General features: G+C 47.7%; 1 protein-coding gene across 3 annotated transcripts; it reads right to left on the bottom strand.

The window, feature by feature from the left end:
* Positions 1-280: 280 nt before the first annotated feature.
* Positions 281-20,609, bottom strand: Lgals8 (galectin 8). Of its 3 annotated transcripts, none has more exons than XM_075970212.1 (10): positions 20,488-20,609; positions 17,372-17,518; positions 14,787-14,875; positions 13,081-13,291; positions 11,595-11,714; positions 10,805-10,861; positions 9,367-9,393; positions 8,647-8,735; positions 6,608-6,773; positions 281-2,039 (listed from the first exon to the last, which is right to left on the bottom strand). In XM_075970212.1, exons 2-10 carry the CDS (start codon positions 17,411-17,413, stop codon positions 1,890-1,892), a joined length of 951 nt encoding a protein of 316 aa, XP_075826327.1. In that variant the 5' UTR covers positions 17,414-17,518; positions 20,488-20,609; the 3' UTR covers positions 281-1,889. The 3 variants fall into 3 exon arrangements, with proteins under 3 accessions (XP_075826327.1, XP_075826328.1, XP_075826329.1); XM_075970213.1 differs by lacking the exon at positions 20,488-20,609 and adding an exon at positions 20,282-20,455; XM_075970214.1 differs by lacking the exon at positions 20,488-20,609 and having other exon boundaries at positions 14,787-14,871; positions 17,372-17,514.
* Positions 20,610-20,648: the final 39 nt, after the last annotated feature.

The following is a 20,648-nucleotide window of genomic DNA, read 5'->3' as shown; positions in this document are numbered from 1 at the left end:
TGTGCCTTGCAGCACCTTGTGTGTGGTATACATTTTGTAGGTCCTAACACTCACAGTAGTGGCCTGGGTCAAGAAATGGCATCAGGCAGCAACATTCAACAAGGAAAGTTCCTGGTGACAGCCACTTGGGGTAGACTGACAGCTGAGAGGAAGGACAGCGGTGCTAGCTCTATGGCTCTCTAGCTGGTGTTGTTACAGCGAGGCTGGAAATGAGTGCAAATAGAGATAAATCAGTTTGCCTTCAGTAACTTCAGCATGGAAGAAGTACCCATAGAGTATCCTAATTTAATACAAAATTTTAATGCGGAATTATGATTAGCAAAAAGGCCATTTTGAACTTTAGAAATAAAAGTTAGAAATATACAATGAAACATCTCACAACTTAAATTCCAGCACTTTTTTTTAAAGACCAGATTCTAAGAATTAAGACTGATTCTATTCAAAATTAGTCTTAGTAGCTTTGCATAAAACAGAAATGAAAATAAGCTTTTTCTATGAATGCGCTTTTATTTTCCCCGATGCCTTTCAGCCCCCAACGTCTCAGCAGTCATGCCCTCTTCATGGAGAAGCAGCAGTGGGGATTCTAGAGCCTCCTGGGCTCCAACAGATTGCCCAGCTCCACCCACCACCCCCGCAGCTTAAATTTTTCAAGAGCCAGCATAATAGTTGACATGAAAAGAATGAAGGACTGCAGTTGCTGCATTGAGTACTTCCTAAAAAGTAAGAAATGGTGATGGTATTATTTCCATGTATGAATACATATATCTGGGCAAATTGGCTGTCAGTACTCAAGCCCTGGTAGAATTCTACCCTGTGGTTTAATAATAAAATGACCTGATGAAATTACTCTCCCCCCCGTCCCCACACCAAACCTTTGAAATCCAGACCAAGATTGGAACTGTGAAGACTTCACGTAGAGCTTCTCCCAGCTCAGTCACACAGAAGTTACAGAGTGCCACAGCCGAGCTTGCTGATGCAAGCTGCCCCCTAGCAGACAGTCTGACCTCACTGCTGATGTAGACAGACATGTGGCAAGGGCTGGCTTACATGGCAACTCAACTTTCTTACATTACAACTCAACTTTCTTACATTACCCTCCTGTGTAGGTTTTGCTTCGATGGTTCTGCACATTCACCGAGTCTCATCTTGGTGTGAGTTACCCAAGGTTTGCAAACTGCATTTATCATTCTCTTCCGCACTTTGCCACAGGCACAGACAGAGTTGAGTGCAAATAAGCAGAAGTCTACTTGGAGCACAACACTTGTTCTAATTCAGGGGTTTTTCCTCAATTTTTCTGCTGTGTTCAGCATATTATTTTTTAAAGCTTAAAGTGAAAGCTAAATAAGTGCTATACTTATTATGAGATATGATAGGATGTTGATTATGAAAGGATCACTGAGGAAGTTTCCATCCATTAGTATATTGTTCTGACCTTAACTACAGACGCCCCCTAGTGGGATTAATGCATTAATGTAGGAAAGTCCTACAGTGGGAGATCATGGGCAAGTGAGTGCCAGAAAACAGGGACTACACTGGTCCTGGGTACCACCGGGTCTATGTCCAGCTCAGAATATATATACAGGAAATATGCCTTCCATCCCTATTAACTAGTTTAGAGTAGGCACTTAAATATTTGTTGAGTGTGATTTGCAAGAGGAGGCCGTGTGTGCAGAGCCTCACTGGCGTAAGCTGGGATTGCCCCAGATTTGTTCCCCCGAACAGTGATAGCCACACTGCATGTGCTCAGGCCAGGCCTGAGAACACCAGGTAGATTTTGATGTTCTATGAGCTCAAACAACATAAACAATGTGGTGAAAACAAGATGCATCTGACATGGCCAGTAACCCATTAGCCATTCTGTATTTTAGGGATTTTTGCAGTCACAGTAGCTACCAGCTCCTTACATCCAGCAAATGGATGTCTCCATCCACTGCCAGCGTGTCGATACTGCTTAGTTCCTTAAGTCTGTGTTTGTACTCCAGGTTGTGCACACCATTAACCGCAACCTTGAATTCTCGGAGGTCACAGTAAATTATCATCTGAAAAGAGAAGAGACCATACCTTCAGTGGCTGCCCTTCATTTTAAAGTTTGTCTCTTCTATATTAACAGAGGGTCGGAAGGGAAGCCATTTGGCTTGTTTTGAGCTTGGAGAAGTTTTCCCAGCCTTGTGCCATTGATTCCCTTCTGAGTGATTTTAAAGGCAATCCAAATCCCCAATGTGCCATGTGGCATCTGCTTCAGCACCGTGTCTCACCAGGTCCTCAAGAGTCCTCCCCCATTCTGCTCCTGGCTCTTAGAAGCTGGGAAGCGTCTCTCGTGATATTTGGGAATTAAGAGTAAGGTGCTGATTGCTGCCCTGCACCCCCTTCTCTGAGAAGCTGAACCTTGGAACCTCAATGCTAGGGTCTTGGCCATGTCAACTGATGAGGCTCCAACAGCTTGGGACACTTGGTAAGGAGAGCAGTTACTCAGAAATCCTAACTGTCCTTGCTCAGAACTTATTGGCCTCTACCTGTTTCCAAAAAGCTTGTCAGGATCAAGACCCCAGGCTCTGCAGTTACTGGCATCCTGGCAGACGCATCACCATTGCCCACCCTTCTGAGCACTTTCCTAACAGTAACCCTAGCATCCAGAGCCAGTATCCTATAACACCGCCTAGACACCTAAGCCTGCATTTTGCTGCCAGTAGGGCCACTGACTGTACCAAGTGACCACTCACTGAAAAGGCCATTTTGGTGACCCTGCATTGTGCTCCTTGCCACAGTGAAGACTTCAGAAGACGGCACAGCCTGGGTTGGGCCTGCCCCATTCCCAGAGATCAGCTTAGAGCATCAAACTTGAAAGAAAATGCAAAGAACTCATTAAGGTTCTATTCTTTAGACAGTAGCAATGGAAAAAGCTACCACCGGAAGTCAGAATAAGGTGGAACTGAGCACATAACATAACATAACTGACTTAAAACCAAAAATTCCACAGGGAGTTGGGGAACTATCTATTACTGAGATTCTCCCCAAGAATGGGGGAAATCTCAAAATCATAATACACAGGAAAAAGAGTGGAAATGCAGGACAAGAGGCCAGATACAATCCCAGCAAGTTCCCTTGGGTGTCAAATAAGTGCAAACGCAGCAAGTGGAAACACTGCAGCTAGACAAAAACAGGAAGGCATGTGACCTGCAGAGTGCATCTGCCTAGAAGAGAAACAAGTCGTCCGCCTCCCAGAGCAGCTGGGAAAACAGTGTTCTGGCTCTGATTCTGACTGCTCTGGACTTCTCCTAATAGCATCCAGGATAGTGAAGCTGATGCTTTGTGAGCTCCACTTGATGAGTGACGGACGTCTTGACACAGCCAGGTCACATAAGCGATTGTGTATTGAACAATATTCCAGTGCAATGCAATATTGAATGAGATTGTAAGGCAGAGCTAGGGGTGGAGGCTTAGTGACTTGTGCTTGCCTGTGAGGCCCAGTGGGGCTGGAGAGATGGCTCAGTGGATAAGAGAACTTGCTGTTCAAGCGAGTGTGAGGACCTGAGTTTGGATCCTGCCACCCAAGTAAAAAGCTGGGCCACCCTTGGCAGGTGAGGGTGTGCTTACAGGATGGCTGGGGCTTGCTGGCTGCCAGCTTAGCTCCAGGTTCAGTGAGAGCCACTGCCTCAAAGAATAAAGCACTGAACGGCAGAGCAGGCCTGGTACACACAAATCTCTCTCTCTCTCTCTCTCTCTCTCTCTCTCTCACACACACACACACACACACACACACACAGGATCAAGGTAAGTGAATTTGAAGTGCAAGGTCCTGTGTAATTGAACAGCATAGTGGGAAGATCTGCAAGAACCTCGGGAAAGCACACTGAAAAGTCCGAGGTTTGACACGAAGAGCCTGCTACTGTGGGAAGCCAGCAGCAGCACAGGTAATCATTGTTGGAGCACGAGTACTCACGAGGGAAGCGAGTCCACGGGCTGCGGAGTACAGATCTGCAGTGTGCCCACCTGTCTCCCTGTGTCCACAGAAAAATGTCTGGAATGGGTGCCATCTAATTGTTTTTTTAGGTTTATGTTAGTTTTAATTATTCATATGTGGGGTATGTGCACATTGAGTGCAGGTCCACCGTGGCTGGGAGTACTAGATCCCGGAGAGCTGAGTCACAGGTAACTGAACCACCCAGTGCGGGTGCTGACTGGAAACGATCAGGTCTCTGCAAGAGCAGCACATGCCTAACACTGAGCCATCTCCAGCCCCTGCTTCATCTATCTTAATAGCATAGCATTATCAAATTGAAGGTAAATATTTTAATTTTCATTTTTCTGTTTTTCAGCATTATTTGACTTTTGTTACCTTTTTATTTCAGTGTCCTCAATTGGCACCAAGCTATACTACTGTTTTCCTCTCAGCTGCAGGACCAGCTTCCTTCTAGAGGTACCCCTGTCTCCCTCCTGTGTACCCTGGGTCACCCCATATATCCTGGCCCCTGCCAACCACAAACTCTGAGCCACACCTCCCACTTCTAGTGACTTCTTCAAAGGGTCCTAAACCTGACCTTCCAGATCTTGCTCAGTCTTCTGGATTCACAGTCAATACCCGCACCTTCAAGGAACCTTGAAGTCCCTATCTGCCGACCCTCCAAGCACTGGGTGCTTCCTTATCCTGTAACTTGGATTTATGTGACTGTTAAATCACAACAATACTTGGCACTCATACTTTAACAACCAGCTGGATGAGTCCCTGAGAACCCCAATAGTTTAAGCATGTGAGTTAAAAATCCGGAGAGACCATGAGAGGCCGTCACCTAAGCCAGTGAGAAAGCCGAGCCAGCCAGCTAGCATCTCCATCCCAAGGAACCGGCACTCTACAATCAGAAAAGACCCCAGAAAAGGTGGCTGTAGGAAAAGCTATGGATTAACATAATAATACTGGGGCCCAGAAACTGCCAGCCCTCTAGGTCCAAGGATCTTGGGTACTAGTCCTTAGACACCCATGAACAGGACCAGCATCTGGAACTGTGGAGACTGTGGGCAGTGCAGACAGGCCCTGTTAGGAACTGTGGAGACTGGGCAGTGCACACAGGCCCTGTTAGGGACTGTGGAGGCGGTGGGCAGTGCAGACAGGCCCTGTTAGGGACTGTGGAGGCGGTGGGCAGTGCACACAGGCCCTGTTAGGGACTGTGGAGACCGTGGGCAGTGCAGACAGGCCCTGTTAGGGACTGTGGAGGCGGTGGGCAGTGCAGACAGGCCCTGTTAGGGACTGTGGAGACTGTGGGCAGTGCAGACAGGCCCTGTTAGGAACTGTGGAGACTGTGGGCAGTGCAGACAGGCCCTGTTAGGAACTGTGGAGACTGGGCAGTGCACACAGGCCCTGTTAGGGACTGTGGAGACCGTGGGCAGTGCAGACAGGCCCTGTTAGGGACTGTGGAGGCGGTGGGCAGTGCAGACAGGCCCTGTTAGGAACTGTGGAGACTGTGGGCAGTGCAGACAGGCCCTGTTAGGAACTGTGGAGACTGTGGGCAGTGCAGACAGGCCCTGTTAGGAACTGTGGAGACTGGGCAGTGCACACAGGCCCTGTTAGGGACTGTGGAGGCGGTGGGCAGTGCAGACAGGCCCTGTTAGGGACTGTGGAGACTGTGGGCAGTGCAGACAGGCCCTGTTAGGAACTGTGGAGGCGGTGGGCAGTGCAGACAGGCCCTGTTAGGGACTGTGGAGGCGGTGGGCAGTGCAGACAGGCCCTGTTAGGGACTGTGGAGGTGGTGGGCAGTGCAGACAGGCCCTGTTAGGGACTGTGGAGACTGGGCAGTGCAGACAGGCCCTGTTAGGGACTGTGGAGACCGTGGGCAGTGCAGACAGGCCCTGTTAGGGACTGTGGAGGTGGTGGGCAGTGCACACAGGCCCTGTTAGGGACTGTGGAGACTGGGCAGTGCAGACAGGCCCTGTTAGGGACTGTGGAGGCCGTGGGCAGTGCAGACAGGCCCTGTTAGGGTTCCCACCTACAGTACAGATGTGGGGCTGGGAGATGATTCAGTAGGTAAAGTGCCTTACACAGGACCTGAGTTAAACTCGGTGTGGTGGCAGGGACTTTATTCCCAGTGCTGGGGTGCAGAGATACAGAGCCTAAGGCTTGTTGTTGACTAATCTAGCCAATTGGTGAACTCCAGGCTCAGTAAGAGATGTGTGTCAAAAAATAGGGAGAGCTACAGAAAGACACCTAACATCAACTTAACAGTGGCTGCACACACACACACAAGCACGCGCACGTACACACGCCCTCATGCTAAAGAGTAACTCGTGCCAAGGAGTACATCTGTAGTTCCAGTCCTGAGACAGAGTTGTCAGAATAACTTGTGCCAAGGAGTACATCTGTAGTTCCAGTCCTGAGACAGAGTTGTCAGAATTCCTTGGGATGACAGATACTGTCACTATGACAAATGGCAAATATACCGGCCCTGCTGTTCACACCAACAGCCCGTGTTCAAACACAGCCTCCACAGTCAGTGAACAACAGCATAAATCCCTACCTAGAGGTCAGGTTTGATTTAAATAAAAGTTATTTTACTGTGTTCTCAGGATTCCCTTTTTCCTATCCCATTTCAAAACAAAACAGAAGCCATAATCTTACCTCAAAGTACATTCCAGGACTAAATGGGAAGCAGGTAATATTTCTCTCTTCTTCTCCCCAGGCATCCTGAAGAAAGGAATTTCTTACAAATGCTTTCACATTCAGGCGTGGGTTCAAGTGCAGAGCTATATCCCTAGATTTTCCTACCACTAGGTCGACGTTAAAGCTGTAAGAGAAAGAAAAAAAGTCTTAGTCTTGAACCACAGTACTAACTACAAATCATGCAAGGGAGCGTGGGGGAGGGGCTTCCAACTCCGAATGTGCAGCCACTGACTCATTTGCAAGTGAGATTAGAATCGGTGCTGAAGACAAGGTCTGGCTTAGCAGCAGCTAGGGGTTCAAAACAAGTAAACCCCATGAGTACTCAGCTCCTCAAGGCAGGCGCTCGCCAATCAGTTCCACATATTCCCCTTTTGAAAGGATGCTACTTTAGAAAACAGATTCCTTTTAAAAGCGCTCAAGAATGTGAACATCTTGGAAAAAGGGGAGTGTAGCCGAATTCTAATTGTTCTTAATAAAAACCTGGAGTCAGATATTAGGGGGTGAAAGTTGAGTGATCAGAGAAGCAGAGTGGCCAGCCACTAGAGACCTTTTACCTCTACCCGTGCTCAGACTAAAAGGGTGATCCTGAACTCAGACTTCCTCCTTAGACTGTGTCCTCAGACTGCCTGCTTCACAATGCATCTCCAGACTAGGCAGAACTTGTCTCCTCCTGCCTTATACTCCTCTCTCTGCCCAGTCATATCACTTCCTGTGTCCACCTCTGTAGTGCTGGGATTAAAGGTGTGAGCCACCACAACCTGGCTTCTAGTGGCTTAGTTCTGCACTCTGATCTTCAGGCAAGCTTTACTTGTTATAACACAAAATATTACTACAGGGGAGTGTGTGTGTGTGTGTGTGTGTGTGATACTTGGGGGCAGGTGTGCACACAGAAGCCAGAGGTTGACACTGGGTGTCTTCCAGTATTGCTTTCTAACTCACTCATTTTTAAAGATTTGTTTTACTATTTTTTAATTGTGCATACGTGCATAGCTATGTGCAGGTAAGTGCAGGTGCCTGTGGAGACCAGAGGGGGCACCAGATCCCCTGAGCAGGAGTTAGTGGAGGTTGTGAGCCGCTTGACATTGGTGCTGGAAACTGACTCTGCAAAAGCAGCACGCTTTAATCACAGCCATCTCTCTAGTCCTTCTACCTTAATTTTTTGAGGCAGGGTTTCTCTTGGGGGTTATAGGTACATGCTAGTACACTCAGCTTTTTCACAGGGGTGCTAGTTACCCACACTTTACCTCTGAGCCATCTCCCTAGCCCACCCCTGAAATCCTTTTTTTGGAGACATTCTCATGTGTATTCTCCTGGCTGCCCTCTGCCTCCACATGCTGGGTTTAGGCCTGCACTACCATGCCCGGCCCAGAAAAAAGATTCTTAAAGCAGCATGTTCTGTAGCACAGAAGGGGAACCTCACTCTGTCAGACTGTTGAAACAATGGACTCCAGGAAATGGGGATTTCCCAGGAGTCTCATGCTAGGAGAAGGAAATAGCACCAATCAAAGTGGGAATTCACTGCCTGGAAAAACATTTGCACCTTATAAGGCCACCTGAAGCCCAGACAAGAATGGGCCATGGTGCTGGAAGCACACCTTGACCGGGACCTTGACCCTCTGGTTCACTTTAATCTTGCTGCAGGACCCTGCAAGTGCACATTAGGGGTCCCTGGAACTCTACTTCACTTCCCCATGTGGCCATACTGATCCTTTACTTTCCATTATTAATCTGGCTGTTTTCATTGGCTCCTTGAAGGTTAAGAGCTGAACTTGGCTTCTTAGGGTATGTACTGTGACCCCAAGTCTGGTACACTGAGGCTATCCTGGGCAAGAAGAGCCTCATAGGCAAAAATGTCACCTGCCTGGCCAAAAGAGCTCAGTCCTGACTGCTGATAGCTCCTTAGCGGGACCTTGCACTGTGTCCCTCCTTTCAGGAAAGCGTAGCAGCTCCTCCCACATACCCAAGTCCTGAGGCACCGGGAAGGCAGCAATACTGACCCTTTGGCATTTGCATTCACTTCTCCTTTAATGACAACGGTTCGTCCAGGGCCCATGGAGGTGTTTAACCTTGCTTCAAATGGCAGGCTCTGAAAAGGGGCCACAGTCAGAAAGAGGCATCTTCAGACAAGGACCTTGTGGGGAAATTGCCAACAATATGAAGGCACGGTTGAGTCTGTGACCCCCAGGAGGGGGCAAACCTTGGCTTTTATCTCATCTGGGTGCCATGCAAGGGTCGGCACCATGGTGGCACCTGACACCTGCATGAGACCCAACTGCCTGCCCAGGTATCTCACCTGGGGCCTACAGTCATTCTGTCTTAGGGGACCAGCAGCCCACAGGAGTGGTCCAGATACATGCCTGAGGCTGGATCTGTCCAGGAAAAGTAAAATGCTAGGGGCTGCCTTGGACTTCACTGGGAGTGGAGGTTATATGTAGCAGTTAATTAGAACTTAATTTCTATACAGACTTCAATTGTCGACTCTTCAAACCCTAGACAAACAGCTGGGAGAGAGGATTTTAGTGTGAGTGACAGTTGAGTCTATGCTCTTGGTGGAGACAGTCGAGTATGATTTTAGAAATGTCTCCTCTGTTACCAGGTCACAGGAACTGTCCTGCAATACAGTGTGGTGAGAATGCAGCTGCCTCCAGGGTCCAGCTGCTCCTGCTCTGGGTCTGTTATAAAGTGTCCACGTGGAACCACCAAGCAAAAGTACTCACCAGCTGTGTCTTGCCAGACTTCCGGACCTGGTGGAAGAGAAAGAAGAGTGAGAACAGCCTCCTGGGCAGACAGGTGTGCAGTGAGCGGCCTGCTGTGCTTCATGGTTCAGCTGCCTTGGGGTGACACAGGCACTGAGCTTATGAAAAGTCACGTGCCCTGGAGCCACGTCCAGCATCCTTCTTTATGTGAATATGTTACCGTCCATAAGTTCATGGTTGTTCAAGGTTCACAAGTGAACTCCAACATATCTTACCTATCCTTCCCAAGAACCCTCCAAATTCTGACACGCTGTTCCACCTGTAAGCACTGATGTGCAGAGGGGTAAGGCCTCGCTCTCTTCGGAACAGCAAAGTGTCAATTTTAAAACTGCTCTTGCTTACTATATAATGAAAACATGACTTTAGTAAAATCGCAGCAGATTCCAACCACAAAAAATAAAAAAATAAAAAAAAAATAAAACTGCTCTTGCTGCCACAGAGGGGCAGAGCGTTCATCCGCAGTGCAACTGGTGTTTGGTATTTACAAATGCTTCATTCCGATACTTCTTAAGAAGCAGGGTGACAGAGTGCTTTTTACATGACCAACGGTGGCCATTTAAACTGGTAAGTTACATGTCAACCAAAAACACAGTGCCCAAGACCATAAAACAGTGCACCCCTAAAACAGTGCACCCCTTGGTTCTTAAATGACTGCTTCTGTCCTGGCCTCACATTAAAAGCTTAATTTGGGAAGCTGGGGAGACAGCTCAGTTGGTAAGGTGTTTGCTATGCACCCATTTAAGAGCCCGGCATGAGAATTGCACATTTTTAATGCCAGCACTGGAGAGGCAGAGAAAGGAGGATTCCCAGGGTGAGCTGACCAGCCAGCAGAGCCAGTAGGGGAGTCCCAGGCTCAGTGGGAGACCCTGTCTCAAAAAATAAGGTGAAAGAGTTCGGGAAATGGTCCAGAGGCTAAGGTAATTTCAGGACAAGCATGAGGACTGGAGTTCAAATCCTCAGTACCCCTGTAAATGCTGGGCCAATGGAGAGGCCTGACTGCAATCCTAGCACAAGACAGGATCTCTAGAGCAAGCTGGCTACTTAGCCTAGCTCAACTGTCAAGCCCTGGATTCAACAAGGAGACTCTGCCTCAAAAGACTGAGAGCAATCAAGGAAGACATCCAATATCTATATCTGGCTTTCACACACGTGTCAATACACATGTCAACATGCATACACATGCACATACTGCACACATATAAATAAAAAAGATGTAGAACAATTGATAAATGACATCCAGAGTTGACCTCTGACCTCCACATACACGCACACTCGCACACATGCACCTGCACACACGAGTGAACAGAGAAAACTCCATACTTAAAAAAAAAGCGCCTTCCTTCCACAGATGGTAACTAAGAACATTTTTAAACTGCTGGTTCATAGAGAGAATATTTACATTTTCTCTTCTTATCTGTGTCAGTCCCAGAGTAGATGTTTCCATATTCTGTAAACCCTGCAAAAAGATCACAGATTAGCTTAACATGCACCAGAATCTTTTTAAAAATATTGAACATAAGCCGGGAAATGGTGGCGCACGCCTTTTAGCACTCGGGAGACAGAAGCAGGTGGATCTCTGTGAGTTCGAGACCAGCCTGGTCTACAGAGCTAGTTCCAGGACAGGCTCCAAAGCCACAGAGAAACCCTGTCTCGAAAACCCCCCTCCCCCCCCAAAAAATTGAACATAAGCAAAAAAATGTCAGGGATACAGAACATGGAAAATTACTGAGGATTATGATTTAAAAAAATGCAACTGAACACTGGGGGGTGGGGGTCTGCCCCAAACTGGTGAGTGTGAGAACAAGATCTGATGTTAATGGGATCATGAGCACATGAGCAGCTGGGCACAGCTGCTGAGAGTACCGACCGCTCACATCCTTGGGAACAAGCTGTCAGTGTCCAAGAAACTTAAATTCCGACACTTAGAAAACTATCTTACAGAAACGTTTATTTGCTCCCATGGACAGGAAACACACACTGACCAGATAAAAAGGTATTCATTCACTTTGCAGACTCACTCTAGATGTGAGGTCCCACAAACAGCAAAAGCCTGGTTAGTGAGCAGGACCCAACTAGTCTGAAATATTTATACTACTTTTATCTAAATGGAAGACGTAAATTAAAGAAAACTCCTACTATTCGGCCACGCTGTCTCCAGAGACCCCCAGGTATGTGAGGAGGGCACCTACCGAGCTGAAGCTGAAACCGATGGAATGGATATTCACTTTGCCATAGATGCCCAGCGTGTCTATCTTCTCTGGGCCGATCCTGTGGGCATACAGCAGAGTGTGCTTCCCATTCACAGCCACCTGGGTGGGCACAGAAGACAGTGGCCTTGGAGCACGTCAATGAACTCCTTATAACTATCTCCTTACAGGGAGTGGAGCTGTGGACAACACCTGCCCCAGGTTTCATCTCCAACATCACGAAAATAAGTGAATGAATGAGTGAGTGAGTGAAATGCCTTCTTGGGTTTATTTTCCCACAGCTCACACTGTGGCTAGCAGGGACCCTGAACTCTGAGTCATGTGTAATTAAGCACCTAGGTCACCTCTCCAGGCAGATACATACATTTGGAAACATGTGCTCCACATGTGTCTGTGTGTGCCCAAGAGATAGCTATGCTCAGGGCCCCAAGGATCACACATGATGTCTGAAAGCCTGGGAGGCAGGTTAGCTCTGCCTGGTTGCTGCCCCACCCTCTCTAAGGGCCACGCTCTGCCAGAGCCCACCTATATGCGCTGACTTCACTAAATGAAAGTCCACACCAGCTGGGAGCCGGGCGGTGGTGGCACACACCTTTAATCCTGGCACTCGGGAGGCAGAGGCAGAAGGATCTCTGTGAGTTCGAGGCCAGCCTGGTCTACAGAGCTAGTTCCAGGACAGGCTCCAAATGTACAGAGAAACCCTGTCTCAAAAAACCAAAGGGGAAAAAAAAAGCACTTCTCTGAGCTTTCTTATCTCTAAATTGTAGAAAGTGGAAACCTCACTCAGTGGACGATTAAGTGCTGTCTGGGAGTCCTCCACACAGTGCCTCCAAATGCCAGGCGGTGTGTGAGTCCAGGAGGGAGACATAAGCAGCCCACAGCAGGGTCCCCAGCAGGGCTCTCAAGGAGCTTTAAAATCCCACTTATAACAAGCCCAGGGCAACGTGGCGGGTACAGCTCTACTGCCCGAGACTAAGGGGGAACACAAAACCGAGGAGCGCTGGGGGCCCCAGAGAGCAATGTCCCCCAAAGACCTAGACCGAGACGTGGGCACACTCCTGGAGTTGGAGGCCCTCTGGTTTACAAGCCCTCTAGATGGCTCTGAGGACTGGCACTCAGAGAGCCTCTGGAGACAAACTGCGGCCAGGAAGCCAGCGGCTGTGTTCACACGGCCCCCAGGGCCCTACAGCAGTGTCTGCCTGTGAGACTGGACCTGCCCCTCGGGTGCACCCAGGTCACCAACAGTCTGTTCTCGCTGACTTTCCCACAGTTGGGGGGGGTTATAATTCACTCTCCTAATGATGCCACGATGCTGGGTCAATCCAGAGCTTTCCTCCTACGATTAAGGAATATCCCTTCTGGACCTGTTTCTACCTGGACAGAGAAGGATGGGTCTGCTGCCTCCAGTAGCCTCAGAGACGCCCCGAGCTCGCTCACTCGCACACTCCCCTTCTCTCCCAGAACCTACCTGGAATTTGTTCTTTAGTACCATGATCACGATTTCAAAGGATTTCTCTTTTCTGAAGGGCATGTCGTAGGTGATCTCCTCGCAGCCCCATTTCTCGTTTGTCAGCGTGTTACAGACAATGCAGTTGGACCTTTTGAAGCGAGGGTTAAAGTGGAAGGCCACGTCAGCCCTGGGCTTCAGGCTGTTGCCGAGCTGCAAGTCCACCTGGAATCTGGGCAAGGGCAGAGCAGAACCACATGAGTCTATAAGATGAGCCATGGGGAAAGAGTAAATAACTCCCCCCACCACACACATACACAGCCCTTCCTCATCCACAGCAGCTACAGGGCAGCCTGCCCATCCTCCGTTCCTCCTTCCCCAGTAACAGAGCCCACAGTCTGAGCTGAGCAGTATGGACCCAGAATAACAACTTTCCTTTCCTGACCGCCCTGGATCCTGGCCTGTCTGTGTAGGCACAGTCTGCTGACCAACAGAAGGCAAATTCCAGGAGACTCCTGATCTGGAGTCTGCACCGACTGGCAGCACCCAGTCTTCATCCGCTCCTGCTCCACGCCCCCACCCCTGCTCCACGCCCCCACCCCTGCTCCACGCCCCCACCCCTGCTCCACGCCCCCACCCCTGCTCCACGCCCCCTCCCCTGCTCCACGCCCCCACCCCTGCTCCACGCCCCCACCCCTGCTCCACGCCCCCTCCCCTGCTCCACGCCCCCACCCCTGCTCCACGCCCCCACCCCCTGCTCCACGCCCCCACCCCCTGCTCCACGCCCCCACCCCTGCTCTACGCCCCCACCCCTGCTCCACATACACCCTCTAGTCTTTCAAAGCAAGAAAGTGAGGGTGCATTTTTTTAGCTGAGGATCCCCATTAAGAGGCCTGCTAGCAGGGGTACTCAAGTCACAAGCTGATGGGTAGAACTAACTGCAGAGCGCAGGGGTCTCTGAGGTAATTCCCACACATCAAATCAGTGACGTCAGCCACTCAGAGCTCAACTCTGACTGACATGGCCTGCAATGGTTACTCTTCCTTGTCTACCTCACTGCATTTCGGGTCACCTAGGAGACACACCCCCTTGGTGTGTCTGTGAGGGCATTTTCCTGAGAGGTGAGACTGAGGGAAGACCCATCCTGAACGTAGATAGCACCACCCATAGACTAGAGTCCCTGACTGCATACAAAAGAAAAAAGGGGACAGTGAGCCGAGCCCCAGCCATTCATCTTTCTCGCCTTCCTGACTAGATGTGAAGTGCCGGAGATCCTCCATCAGAGTAGAACCGCCCTTATCCCCATCGGATAGACTGGATCCTCAAATCACGAGCTAAAAAGAGCCTTTCTTCCTTTTCTTGCTTTTCTCAATAACCAAAGCAGACACTCAGCAAAACCACCAAGACTTCCTGTTATCCAACAACCCCCCCCTTCTACCAGTGTATGTGTTTACATTGAAACCAGACTTACAGCAATGATATAAAAAATTCCAGTAACCAGTTAGGCATGGTGGCTCACACCTTTAATCCCAGCAGGCAGGAGGCAGAGGCAGGCGGATCTCTGTGAGTCCTAGGGCAGCCTAGTCTTCAGGACAGCCAGGGCTGTATAGAGACCATGTCTCAAAACAAAATACAACACTCCAGTCGCCTTTGTCTTTACCCCACCACTCATCCTCCTCACACCTCAGAGCTGCTAGGGAGACGTCCACAGGACACAGCGATCTTACCTGTCCACCTCATTAGGAATATGCCCGCGGATTACAATCAAAGAGCCAGGCTTCAGCTGCTCAGAAATGGTGCCAACATAGGGGACTGTCTAAGGGAAAGAAATTTTACAAATGTATTTTCATAAACAAATTCAGTTACAAGGCAATTATAGCCAAACTCCGTGACTGATGGAGGCCAGTGGCAGATGGCCTTGAGCTTCCAACTCCCCTGCCTCCCAGCCTCCCAAGTCCTGACTCCAGGCAGTCACCACGCCCAGCTCACACTTAGGTCCTAAAGTCTGAACAGAGAGGATGAGTAAGGTTCTAGAGCGGATTAAGAAATGAGTGCGAGGCACAAACACTGGCCCCTAACTGGCGCCTACACTTGGGTCTCCAAGAAGACCCGTATGGCCCTAAACAGACACTTGTAGCTTCCATCTAGGTGTCTGGAGCAGTGAGGCAGACAGTGCCTATGTGAGCACTACCAGATAAAAACCTCCAAGTCTTCAGCGTCTCCCCTACAGACAACTCCACAGGGCTGTCACACTGTGGAGGACCTAAGAGGTCTGGGAGCACATGCTGAGTCTGCCCCTGAGCCTTTAGGCCTCTAGCAGCAATGCCTTATCTCAAAACAAACACAACATGAACAAACAATGAAGGGATAGAGCTGCAGCTTAGTGGTAGAATATACCTAAATCACGAAGCAATAGGTTCTATCCTCCATATGATAGATGACAGACAGACAGAGATATGGGAAGGAAAGAAGGAATGAGCAAGCCAGTAAGCTAGCTTAGCAGGTAAAGGTTCCTGCTGCTGAATCTGACCACCTGAGTTCAACTTTGGAACCCAAATGGTAGGATAGAAGAATTTTCCAGAAGTTATCCCTGGACCTTCCTTCGTGTGAATGTTGTGGCGGCAAGGTATATATATGCATGCACACATACCCACATACACAGTAAACAAAAAATGTAAAAAAGAAGCAAGAAGGGAAACCTATGCAGAAGAAGAAATCCATTTTCCTTTAAAAGCTATGCTTTTACGAAAGATCTGAGACATGCTACCCCCCTCAAGGCCCTTAAATTCTCTGTCCCAAGCTTCTCTTTACCTCGGACTGTCATGGTTCCTCCCCCAGCCTGGGAACAAGAGCTCCATCTACTTTTCAGCCAGTCCCATCACAGCGTCAATCTTCCAGGGAAACGCCATGTATACTAACTAAACTGTGCATACATGTATACTAACTGAACTGTGTATACATGTATACTAACTGAACTGTGTATACATGTACACTAACTCAACTGTGTGTACATGTATACTAACTCAACTGTGTGTACATGTATACTAACTGAACTGTGTGTACATGTATACTAACTCAACTGTGTGTACATGTATACTAACTCAACTGTGTGTACATGTATACTAACTCAACTGTGTGTACATGTATACTAACTCAACTGTGTGTACATGTATACTAACTCAACTGTGTGTACATGTATACTAACTCAACTGTGTGTACATGTATACTAACTCAACTGTGTGTACATGTATACTAACTCAACTGTGTATGCATGTATACTAACTCAACTGTGTGTACATGTATACTAACTCAACTGTGTATACATGTATACTAACTCAACTGTGTGTACATGTACACTAACTCAACTGTGTGTACATGTATACTAACTCAACTGTGTATACATGTATACTAACTCAACTGTGTATACATGTATACTAACTCAACTGTGTGTACATGTATACTAACTCAACTGTGTGTACATGTATACTAACTGAACTGTGTGTACATGTATACTAACTCAACTGTGTGTACATGTATACTAACTGAACTGTGTGTACATGTATACTAACTCAACTGTGTATACATGTACACTAACTCAACTGTGTGTACATGTATACTAACTCAACTGTGTGTACATGTATACTAACTCAACTGTGTGTACATGTATACTAACTCAACTGTGTGTACATGTACACTAACTCAACTGTGTGTACATGTATACTAACTCAACTGTGTATACATGTATACTAACTCAACTGTGTGTACATGTATACTAACTCAACTGTGTGTACATGTACACTAACTCAACTGTGTGTACATGTATACTAACTCAACTGTGTGTACATGTACACTAACTCAACTGTGTATACATGTATACTAACTCAACTGTGTGTACATGTATACTAACTCAATTGTGTGTACATGTATACTAACTGAACTGTGTGTACATGTATACTAACTCAACTGTGTATGCATGTATACTAACTCAACTGTGTATACATGTATACTAACTCAACTGTGTATACATGTATACTAACTCAACTGTGTGTACATGTATACTAACTGAACTGTGTGTACATGTATACTAACTGAACTGTGTATACATGTATACTAACTCAACTGTGTATACATGTATACTAACTCAACTGTGTGTACATGTATACTAACTCAACTGTGTGTACATGTATACTAACTCAACTATGTGTACATGTATACTAACTGAACTGTGTTCATGGCCCCCAATGAATAATTGTAACTTGACTGTATTTTTAGTCATAGGCAAAAAAAAAAAGATTTGCTAAAAGTCTATTACCGGGTTATAGATGATATTTTTCAGGTTGTTTAAGGACAACATCGTTCTTTTCCAACTTATTATTGATATTGTTGATTGGAGTCTCTCTTCTTTATATAAGGTTTTACCCACGTGTCATTTAAAGAGTATTCAAATTGAAAACTTGCCCTGTGTAAAAGCAAAATAGGAAAGTAAGCATGCATAATTTTTCTTCACATCAAATTTTAATATGCAAACTATATTACTTTAATGATAGTTATCAAATAACAGAATGTTGGTATAGTTAGTATAGTTGGTTAAGAACTACCCCCCCTTTTATTTTTTTTTTTTTTGAGACAGGGTTTCTCTGTTAGCTCTGGCTATCCTACAACTCTCTCTGTAAACCGGGCTGGCCTCAAACTCACTGAGATCTGTAAGTCCCAGTCTCTGGCCTCCATCTTTGGAGGTCCCACCCCTCCCCGTGGTCACGTTGGCGGCTTCCTGGTTTTCTCAGGGGCCACCCGAGAGGGCAGGAATACCATTAAAACCTGGATATCCTTTAATTCAGCTTCTTGTAGTTTGGGTTGATTGGGATTTTTGGCATCGGCAGAGAGTATGCGTTAGGAAATATTCCTAACAAGATCCACCTGCCTCTGCCTCCCAAGTGCTAGGATTAAAGGAGTGTGCCACCACCCCCTTAATAATATATTTATACATGAGATAAATACTGAACTTGCAAGTGTGGTGGCACATGTCTGGAAACCCAGCCTCTTGGGAGGCTGAGGCAGGAAGACTACAAATTGGATGCTAGCCTAGGCAATTTACCAAGACCTGACCCTGTGTGGCGGTCTGGGTAAGAATGGCCCCTCATAGGCTCATATACTTAGCACTATTAAAAAGGATTAGGAAGAGTGGCCTAGTTGGAGAAAGTGTGCCATGGGAGTGGGCTTTGAGGTTTCAGAAGCCTAACTAGGCCGCGTCTCTCCCTTCCTGCTGCCAGTAGATCCAGGGAGAACTTTCAGCTACTTCTCCAGCACCAAGTCCACCTGCATGCTGCATGGCGACAATGGACCTAATCCTCTGAAACTATTAGCAAGCTCCCAGGAAACACCTTCCTTCATGAGCATTGCCGCACTTATGGTGTCTCTTCACAGCAATAGAACAATGACCAAGACATCCTGTCTCAAAACACTTTTTTTAAATGCTGAGGGTAGAGATGGGTAGAAAGCTTGCCTAGAGTGCATGAGGCCCTAGGTTCTATCCCAGTATTGGGAACTAAAAGCAATTAAAACCCAGGCTAGGAGATCAGTAGTCATTTACACTGTGCTTAGTGTGACTGAAGCCTTGGGTTCAATCCTCAACACCAAAAGGTGAGGAACGGGTTTGGGGGGGGTGTGGTTCAGTGATAGAGTGCTTGTCTAATGTGCTCAAGGTCCTGGGTTCAGTCCCCAACACAAAAACAAACCCCTAAACTAAATGCCAAATACCACTCAAACAGTCCTAAGAAACTATGACAATATTCATTTAACTTTTCCTGTTTGCAGAACGAGTAGGAATCTCATTATAGGACTACCCTGTAGTTGGCTTTTACTTTACTCTTTTGGGGGTGAGGGGTCCCACCACCCAGATCCTAAGAAAAACACATGGAGGCTTATTATTTCTTATGAATGTCCAGCCTTGCCAGCTTTTCTTAAATTATCCCGTCTACCTTTTGCCTCTGGGCTTTTACCTTTCTCTATTTCTGTACATCTTTTCTTCCCTTCTTACTCAGTGGCTGGCTAGTTAGCTGTGTGGATGGCCCCTTCTTTTCTCATTTCTTGATACTGTCTTCCTTCCCAATCCTACTTTTTCTCCTCCTATTTATTCTCTCTGCCTGACAGCCCCGCCTATCCTTTCTCCTGCCTTGCTATTGCCGTTCAGTACTTTATTAGACCAATCAGGTGTTTTAGAGTAACAGCGCTTCACCGAATTAAACAAATGCAACCTAAAAGACTACAACACATCTTTGCATCATTAAAAAAGAAATGTTCTACAGCATAAATGTAACATACCTTAAAATACTATTCCACAACACTCCCCTGAGGAGTAAACAAGTTTAAATGGTGGAAAACAGCTCGGTATGTGTTAGCTATTATAACTAGAAAAGATGGCTCTTCTTCAGCCAGCCAAATTAAAAAAGTCAGAGGTGGGGTGGTGAGCTCTAGCCACTCCTCGGTATACTAGATGCAATGTTCTGTATCTGCTCCGCTTTTAAAGATAAAAGTGCCCACTCCCCCTCTGTGCGTTCCCAGTGAAACATTTTATTACCTCTAGGACTGATGACTCAAACTAGAACCAAGCCAGAAACGAAACTAGAGTTTCCTGCAGTTTACTTCCTACAGTCTCTTAGTCTGTACTACAATAGGCACTCGCCAAATCTCTTAGTTTTTACTGGGAAAAAGGAAATCGATCGTTCTTGGTTACACCCTAAAAGGCAAACCTAGACCCCTACCCAGTATTTCTCACTATCACTTTATTCAAAACCCTTGAGCCTTTCGTTCAGTTCCGTGCAGTTCAGGACGCAGGAACGGGAGGAAAAAGGAGACAAGAATTGCCTTCACCACATCCATAATTGATATCTTGCCCAGAGAGAGATCCAGATGGCCTAGACTGGCATTAAATAACTAGTCCCCGAGAAGTCTCCAGGCAAGTCCCACCATCCCAGTCAAAACAAGCCTTCGCCTAGATTTTAGGAGGAACCCCAGACCTAGGGAAATTGCGTTTTCTCTACATTCAACATTAGGATCGAATGACTCAGCGTCCTAAAGTGCGTGTCTGTGATCACGGAGTGTTGCATGGCTGTCAATCAACTGTCCTGGGGCCTGTCTTTCTTGGGGATCCAGGTGACGCTCCCCTTTCCTCGGCTGGGGATGGCGACCACAGTCGGGGAGCAGCCGAGAAGAGAGACCTCACCCGCGGCGGGCAACGCCGTCCCGACACTCCGGCCAGAGGACAAGCCTCAACCCATAACCACCTCCAGGAACCCAGTGTCCGGAGCCCAGATCGCGTGTCTGACGGGGACGGCGCGACGGCACGTCCGTACTCGAACCACCCTTCGGATTCCTATCTGGGGACAGTGACATCCCGATGCCCCTGAGCCCGGCGTCGCCCGGACTCACCCCAGCACGGTGTTAGTAGGCGCTGTGCTCTGGCGTGGCCCCTGCAGGACACCGTCCGGGTTCCCCGCGCGACTCCAGGCAGTGGGCGGGGTTAGTCCGCGGCCGTTTCCGCAGGGGCGGGGCGTCCGAGGGCTGCGAACCTGGGCGCGGGGTTCTTCCTG

Source organism: Microtus pennsylvanicus, chromosome 4 (genome assembly GCF_037038515.1).
Source record: "Microtus pennsylvanicus isolate mMicPen1 chromosome 4, mMicPen1.hap1, whole genome shotgun sequence".
NCBI lineage: Eukaryota > Metazoa > Chordata > Mammalia > Rodentia > Cricetidae > Microtus > Microtus pennsylvanicus.
This window is presented reverse-complemented; position numbering and strand designations above follow the sequence as displayed.

Bases quoted from the DNA above. Each gene is read 5' to 3' on its own strand.
- Lgals8 (XM_075970212.1), bottom strand. From the start codon at position 17,413: ATGTTGTCCTTAAACAACCTGAAAAATATCATCTATAACCCG. The intron at 13,292-14,786 runs GTAAGATCGCTG...GCCCTTGCCCAG, and splicing joins ATTCCTAATGAGGTGGACAG to ATTCCAGGTGGACTTGCAGC. The intron at 9,394-10,804 runs GTAAATATTCTC...CTCTTCCACCAG, and splicing joins CACAGATAAGAAGAGAAAAT to GTCCGGAAGTCTGGCAAGAC.